Source organism: Austrofundulus limnaeus, unplaced genomic scaffold (assembly GCF_001266775.1).
Source record: "Austrofundulus limnaeus strain Quisiro unplaced genomic scaffold, Austrofundulus_limnaeus-1.0 Scaffold490, whole genome shotgun sequence".
Lineage (NCBI taxonomy): Eukaryota > Metazoa > Chordata > Actinopteri > Cyprinodontiformes > Rivulidae > Austrofundulus > Austrofundulus limnaeus.
The window spans coordinates 140,580-148,137 of record NW_013952892.1 but is presented as its reverse complement, the minus strand read 5'-3'; the positions used below and the strand labels follow the sequence as shown (position 1 = coordinate 148,137).

Genomic DNA, 7,558 nt, shown 5'->3' with positions numbered 1-7,558 from the left:
TCTGAAACATGTCTCAGGTGTGACTGAAACATGTCTCAGGTGTGACTGAAACATGTCTCAGGTGTGACTGAAACATGTCTCAGGTGTGACTGAAACATGTCTCAGGTGCATCTGAAACATATCTCAGGTGTGTTTGAAACATATCTCAGGTGTGACTGAAACATATCTCAGGTGTGTTTGAAACATATCTCAGGTGTGACTGAAACATGACTCAGGTGTGTCTGAAACATCTCAGGTGTGACTGAAACATGTCTCAGGTGTGTCTGAAACATCTCAGGTGTGTCTGAAACATCTCTGGTGTGACTGAAACATGTCTCAGGTGTGATTGAAACATCTCAGGTGTGTCTGAAACAGGTGACGTTAACCTGATGCTCCGCCCACAGTGTGTCATGCCAACATCCTGTGGCCCGAGGTGCAGAAAACCAACCTGGATGTGGTGAAAGATGCTTTCTGGGAMTACGTTGCCAAGGCGACACAAACCGCTGAGGACAACCTGAAGCTGATCCGAGAGTCTGAGCTGGGACAGGAATTCAAGTAAGAGTCCGGTCCAGTCCAGTCCGGTCCGGTCCAGTCCAGTCCGGTGATCCAGACTTCCTGTTAGCTGAAAACTTGACGTCCATCTGAAACTTTAATGAAACCGTTTCTTCTCTCAGCACCAGGATCTCTCAGAGCGCAGACTCTGTGAACCAGTACGTGGTGGCTCTGCAGACCCAGGTGGCTCCCGTGTCCCAGGACTTCCTGACCCGGTTCACCCAGGAGGCCGAGCGGCTGAAGGTCCGCCTGGAGAATGACATGACRTCTGTGAGCGCCAACGTGAGGCCCTACGCCGAGCAGCTGGTGGAGAAGATCCAGAACCAGGTGGAGGAGCTGAAGACGGAGGCGGCCCCCTACGCAGAGTCCATGAACCCCGAGGCCCTGAAGGCGGTCCTGCTGCAGAAGAGCCAGGATCTGAAGGGCCAGCTGGAGGCCRGCGTGGGCCAGCTGCAGGCCCAGATGGTGCCCTTCACTGAGGACATCAAGCAGAAGATGGAGCAGAGCCTGGAGGACTTCCAGGGCAGCGTGATCCCCCTGGCCAGCAGCTTCGAGACCCAGCTGGCCCAGAAGACCCAGGAGATCCAGCAGAGTCTGGTTCCCTTCGGAGAGGAGCTGAAGGCCAAGCTGGACTCCAGCGCTCAGGACCTGCAGGCCCAGCTGACCGCTCTGTGGGACTCCTTCACCCAGAAGACCCAGTAAAAGACTCACCCAGAAATAAAATATTTATAAAACTTCTGCTGCTTGAAATAAAAACCTCCAGTCCTGAAGTCCTGAGTCATGACTGAAAACTGCTGAATCAGCATTTGGTTCTCCTTTTATTTCTTCAGTTCGGCAATCAAAACGCTTCAAAAAGTTCATCTGCAGCTACTGTTTTAGCAATTTTAGCTTCTAGCTATGGCTTTAGCCATTATAGCTACAGATTAGCTTCTAGCTATGGCTTTAGCCATTATAGCTACAGCTTAGTTTCTAGCCAGGAATTAGTTAAATTTATCTTTTAGCTACATTTGTTTTTATTTAGCTTTTAGCTAGTTTATTTTACTTAAATTTAAGCTCCAGTTTTGCTCTTTAAAGCTTTTAACTATTATTTCTTAACTAAGCATTTTTATTTATTTACATTTTTTCATTCAATGAAAACCAAAAAGAAATAAATCATAAAAACAATGAAAAAAAAACACACAAATCAAATGAAATGAAAAGAAGCAGGAAGAAGAAAATAAGTGATTACTGCCCTTTTTTCACAAAAATAAATTAAAAATAATAATATAAACAAATAAACAATGTCAGGTCCTTCCTGAACCACAGCTAATATCAATAAACTCTTTAATGGATATTTATTCTCTTAAACACAAATTGATCCGGCAGTTTTAACATCGGTCTAAAGATTATTCCAGTTTGGTTCCTGTTTGACTGTCGTTGAACAGAAACARCTTTGATCCAAACATGGAACCCTGAGGAACTCCACATCTAATAAAGATCTTACATTGTTTACTTGAACAAGCGGTTTCCCATTATTCAAACAGGTAGAGAGTCACTGTAGAGCTCGTCCTCTAATCTCATTTATTCAGCTTTTCAAAGAGAATAATGTGATCAAAGTGACGAAGGCTTTCTTTAAATCAATATAAACAAAAAGTTTTTGCTGCTTTTAGCTTGTTTACGTTCTTTAACAAACTGCAGCGAGAATACAAAATCCTCTCATTTTAATAGGTTTTAAACCTCTAGCTCAAGTTTTGTCGGGTCCTAAAGTAGCTAAAGTTTAGTGTTTTTGAAGAAAACCTGAGAGTGACTTTGTGCTCAGAGTAAAGTTTTAATAAAGACCATAAAAATAAAGACCTTCTGCTGGAGGCAGATAAACTTTATCATTTTATCTTCAGATGATTTTAACTGAAACCCTGTAGGAACGAAGCTTTAAAGGGTTAAAATAAACTCAAGTTAAAACATTAATTCAGATTTAAAGAACCAGCAGCAGAAAAAAATAAGACGTTTAAAGTCAAACGTTTCTTTTAAAGTCAGTTTTTAATGAAGGAAAACCAAAAAGCAGCAGATTTTATAAGAAATGTTTTTGTTTTAGACGTATTTTACAGATATTTTAGTTACATTTAAAATATAAACAAAACCAGCTGCTCGAACAAACAATCAAATCTGATTTTATTTGACTTTATTTTCTGCACATGAAGCAGATTTCACTCAGATTATAAACGAACATGAAGCGAGCAGACGCTGACCCCTGACCCCTGACCTCTGACCTCACTCACGGGTCAAACAGGAAGTGTCACGGGTCAAACAGGAAGTGGAAAGGAGGAGCCGCCGCTCTAACCCACCGTGATGCCAAAGCCGACCTGCACCTTGTTCTTCCGGTGGTTCAGGAAGGAGCAGAGGAGCAGGGAGAGCGGCAGGGGGAGGAGCTTCTTCTCCAACGTGGCGCCGACCACCCAGTTACTGTCGACCGAACCTGAAGAAGTCGTTTGATCAGAAACGGACCCAGAACTTGGGCCAACAGGTGAGTCAGCAGGTGTTTCCGCCGGCCGTACCTTTGAACAGCAGGTTAGCTTTGGGGACGTCCAGCTGGTAGCCGAAGGAAACGCTGGTGTCCTGCAGCCGAGTGCTGGCCTCCAGCTCCACACCCACCTGCAGCTGCAGGGGAACACAGCCGTTACATCCGGGGGTCAAAGGTTAAAAAGGTAAACCGTCCAGGTGAGCTCACCTGATCGCTGGCTTTGTGGTAGTACGACGCGTGAGCCCCCGCCGAGCCCACGGTTAGCGTGGCAACGTAGTTACTGCCTGCAGAGAGGGGACAGAGTGAAGGAGGGGCTCCTGAGTTCCTCTCAGGTGGGTGACCTCAGCCTCACCTGTGTACCTGCCGACCAATGAGGTGACAGCTCCCTCCTCCCCCGGCCGCCGGTGGTAAACAAGCTCCGCCCCCAGGGCCACAGCCGGCGTCACGGACTGAAGGTAATGAGCCACGATGATACCTAACGACACAAACAGCTCAACGCTGAAGACGAGCTAAAAGGTAAAGTTAGCTAAATGCTAGTTAAAGATAAACATAGCTGAAGACTAGCTAAAGCTACACTTAGCTAAATGCTAGTTAAAGAAAAATGTAGCTGAATGCTAGTTAAAGTTACATTTAGCTAAATGCTAGTTGAAGACAAACATAGCTGAAGACTAGCTAAAAGCTAAAGTTAGTTAATGCTAGTTAAAGACAAACATAGCTGAAGACTAGCTAAAAGCTAAAGTTAGTTAATGCTAGTTAAAGACAAACATAGCATGAGTCAGCAGCTGAAGCAGATTTAAAACATTAAGGAATTTAAATGAACTTTAATTGTTTTATGGGGAAAAGTATTAAAGATAAAAACAGCTAAAATCATCCCCTGAATTGAGCCGAATGTTTTGATTCAAAAACAGCTAAAATCATCTCCTACATGAGCCGAATATTTTGACATAAAAACAGCAGCGTGATTCAGCGCTCACACATCGGGGACTGGACATGAAGGTTGTCCACAGAACCAGGTCACGTACCAGGACCGGGTCATGTACCAGAACCGGGTCACATACCAGAACCGGCGAGGACGTCTGGGTTTCCGATGGTCACAGTGGCAGTAAAATCTTTTCCTCTGAACTCGGCGTCTCCCTGCCAGTTCACAAACTTGTGTTGTTGAGTCTGAGGACAGAACAGAACCAGAACCCATCAACATGAAGAACAGCAGCTCCAGCAGAACCTGGACCAGGACCTGGACCAGGACCTGCAGCTCGTACCTGGAAGGCCAGCTTGGAGCGGAGCCCGGCGGTGAGCTGGTGGATGATCTGAGCGTTGAGGCTGCCGCTGCTGTCCATGTCTCCCACCATGACTGGAAAGAACTGAACCAGAACCAGAACCAGGAGCTCACCTCACAGACCCACACCAGACAGAACACATCCAGGACTCGGGGTTCTTACCTCTGCTGGGCCCGTCTGTTTGGACCCAACAAACGTGGCTCCGAACCTGTAGCTGGACTCTCCGGAGGTGCTGAGCAGCAACGAGTGGTTCACCTGGAAGGATTCAGTTTAACGTTAAACCAGAGTCCAGGTCCAACAGGAGACTCGGATCCTGAGCTAATCTGGGTTCAGTGGAACCGGACCCACCTGGAAGTGGTTACTGAGGCCTTTGTTCACGACGACTCTGACTCCATCCATCTGCAGAGGAAACACATCTGTGGAGGAAAACAGACTGTTTACATCTTCAGTTTTTGTTAGGTCTCATGATTGGCTCCGCCCACTTTTACATTTTCATCTTTATATTTACAGTCTCCTGATTGGCTCCACCCACTTTTACAGTTTCAGCTTGATCTTTACAGCCTCGTGATAGGCTCCACCCACTTTTACATTTTCAGCTTGATCTTTACAGCCTCCTGATTGGCTCCACCCACTTCTACATTTTCAGCTCGATATTGAGTCGTCTGATTGGCTCCACCCACTTTTACATTTTCAGCTTGATCTTTACAGCCTCCTGATTGGCTCCACCCACTTTTACATTTTCAACTTGATCTTTACAGCCTCCTGATAGGCTCCACCCACTTTTACATTTTCAGCTTGATCTTTACAGCCCCCTGATAGGCTCCACCCACTTCTACATTTTCAGCTTGATCTTTACAGCCTCGTGATTGGCTCCACCCACCTTTACATTTACGGTGGCACTCGTCGAACGCGCCGGGGTTGATTAGAGGTGTCTCCGCCTCCAGTTGACGCCTCGGGGTCTCTTTGGTCTCTCCGGTCGGGGGGACAACAGAGGACACCGAAGGCGTCCCGAAGCCCGGCGGCACCGTCAGCCCCAGGGAGGCGGAGCTGCCGGCGCCGGGGGGTGGAGCTGGGGGGCTGGCAGCCAGAACACCTCCCATTCTGAGGAAACAGAGAAGAAGTTAGAGATGGAGACAAAATGTCCTGATGTTGTCCCTCCTCTGTGTCCATATGTCCTCCAGATGTGAACCAATCAGATGATGGAAACATCTAGAATCTCCTCCAGAACACCTGTGGTCTCCTCAGGGTCTCAGGTGGGTTCTGGCTCCAGCTGATGGAGCAGAGTCCAGAACCTCTACGGTCCTGGTCCAAAACTCAGCTGTCCTGTCAGTGGTCATAATGGTTGAACAGGTGCAGGTGTGCAGCAGCTGCAGGTAATGAATGAAACCAKCATCACACTCCTCACTGAGCGGAACCAGCGGCCCAAACAACCGCTCTCAGAACCAGCTAGCTGCTGCTAACAGGGTTCTGAGGCTCGGCCCGGTAAACAAAACAGAACCAAAACGGTACTCACGTTTTCTCCAGGAGGACGAGAGAACCGGATGTACAACCCAGGACCACGAAGCCCCGAGTTTGGTCCAGGCGCGTCCTGATTGGTGGATCTACCCGTCAGTCATGTTACGTGTTACAGGGCGGGGCTTCTYTTCATGACGTAATACACATCCGTGACCCTTATTGGTGAATCAAAAATGATAAAGGGCGGGGCGAAGAGCCCAGAGRTCCTGATTGGACAAAAGGTCGGGCGGGCTCTTTGAGGGGCGGGGCTAATGGAATGTGTTGAGTTCAAGGTCGAAGAGGAGGTTCCAGCAGCTCAAACTATAAATAATAAACTTTAATAATCTGTTAAAATCTGGACTCAAGTGTTAAAAAAAACAATATTCTATAATTATTAAAGCAATTCCACAAGAAATGATACATTTTGTTAAAGAAATGTTATTATTTAATGAGATAAACACCAAAACTCTTCAGTGATGACAGATGAACTTGATTTAAAAAGTAAACAATGCACAAAGTTTTAAGAAAAGCAATTATAAAACAATTATATCCTCTTCCATTAAAATGAATAAATGCTCTCTAAGATTTTCCAGGTGAAAATCATAAATACACCAGTTTCTAAAGCTAAAAACTTTAAATTTTAAATATTTTTCACAGTAATGAATTTCTTACACGTTTTAAAAGAGAATAAAAATTGTACTTTATGTGAAAGAGAATTAGAAACAGTGGGACCTTTATTTTTTATTTTATTTATTGTACCCACACCAGAACCTTTTGAAGCTTATTTCAGATTTAGATTTAGACAGTTGAAGCACAAACACCTGTAAGGATGTCAAATATGGAAGATTTCTGACAGAAAAATAAATATTTTATAAACACTTGTATAATTCTAGACAAACAATATGTCCATAGATGTCATTTTTTGAAAACTAAGCCCTTTTTTGTGTTTATTTTAATGAATTTTTACATAAAAAAAACTTCAAATTACATCCAAGTAAAATCTGCTGCAAAGTAAAGAGAATTCATGACAAGAGCTCGTTTTTTTTTTTTTTATAATTTTATACTTATTTCAGTTGATTTAACTTGAATTTTGTAGGAATGTATTTTTCACCAAACAAGCTGTCAGTCATTGTTTTATCTTCCACTGTTTCATGTACACAGTACTGCTTTTATTGACTGGAAAAAACTGATAATCTGTGACGAAACTAAACAAAAATAAAACAAACATGTTAAAATCAAAGGCGGCGGCCATCTTGACTCATCTAACAAACAAATCATCCTGTGATTCCTGAGTTATTTTACTAACAGACTAACAGGTCTATACTGTTTAATAAAGTTCTAAATTAATTAAAAAAAAGAGACAAAATAACATCTGTTCATCTGAATAGAGCAACATCTGCAGAATAAATCAATAAATTGAAGAAATAAACGAGACAAAGTAAAGTTCAGGTCAATTTATTGAATTTAAAGCCTCAGACTGGTTTTCACAGAGTCCTGCTGGTAAACAAACAGGAACCAGTTTGTTTCCATGACATCAGAGGAGTCCTGGAGACTTCACAGGGAAACAGAATTATTTTTACCTTCAAAATAAAAGAGCTTGGAAAGAAAAATAAAAAACTAAACAGAATCCAAATTAAAACAAAAAAAGTTTAATTTTCTTCTTTGATCCAATCTTAAGTTTTATTTTGTTCCTGAATAAATTTTAGCTGCTGAGAAACACCAACCTGTTTCTACTGTCCACCTGTCAGAACCTCTGACC

The 7,558-nt window shown here is 43.7% G+C and overlaps 2 protein-coding genes and 1 long non-coding RNA gene across 4 annotated transcripts in view; 2 read left to right on the top strand and 1 right to left on the bottom strand.

Annotated features, from left to right (window-relative positions):
- Positions 1-382, top strand: part of LOC106530090 (uncharacterized) — a 694-nt gene extending 312 nt beyond the window's left edge. Inside the window, exons 2-3 of the long non-coding RNA XR_001311728.1 lie at positions 18-277; positions 340-382. This is a non-coding gene — a long non-coding RNA (uncharacterized LOC106530090). The remainder of the gene's footprint in view (positions 1-17; positions 278-339) is intronic.
- Positions 1-1,330, top strand: part of apoa4a (apolipoprotein A-IV a) — a 1,841-nt gene extending 511 nt beyond the window's left edge. Inside the window, exons 3-4 of the mRNA XM_014025652.1 lie at positions 384-534; positions 654-1,330. Of these exons, the coding sequence (XP_013881106.1) occupies positions 384-534; positions 654-1,233 (731 nt within the window). The 3' untranslated portion in view covers positions 1,234-1,330. The remainder of the gene's footprint in view (positions 1-383; positions 535-653) is intronic.
- Positions 1,331-2,528: 1,198 nt separating this feature from the next.
- On the bottom strand, positions 2,529-5,798 carry tomm40l (translocase of outer mitochondrial membrane 40 homolog, like). 2 transcript variants are annotated; one of them, XM_014025651.1, is made up of 10 exons: positions 5,536-5,646; positions 5,186-5,406; positions 4,654-4,721; positions 4,468-4,560; positions 4,288-4,389; positions 4,087-4,192; positions 3,381-3,503; positions 3,236-3,312; positions 3,063-3,165; positions 2,529-2,983 (listed from the first exon to the last, which is right to left on the bottom strand). In XM_014025651.1, the coding sequence occupies exons 2-10, from the start codon at positions 5,403-5,405 to the stop codon at positions 2,844-2,846; spliced, it is 1,032 nt and encodes a 343-aa protein (XP_013881105.1). In that variant the 5' UTR covers position 5,406; positions 5,536-5,646; the 3' UTR covers positions 2,529-2,843. The 2 variants fall into 2 exon arrangements, with proteins under 2 accessions (XP_013881105.1, XP_013881104.1); XM_014025650.1 differs by having other exon boundaries at positions 5,186-5,798.
- Positions 5,799-7,558: the final 1,760 nt, after the last annotated feature.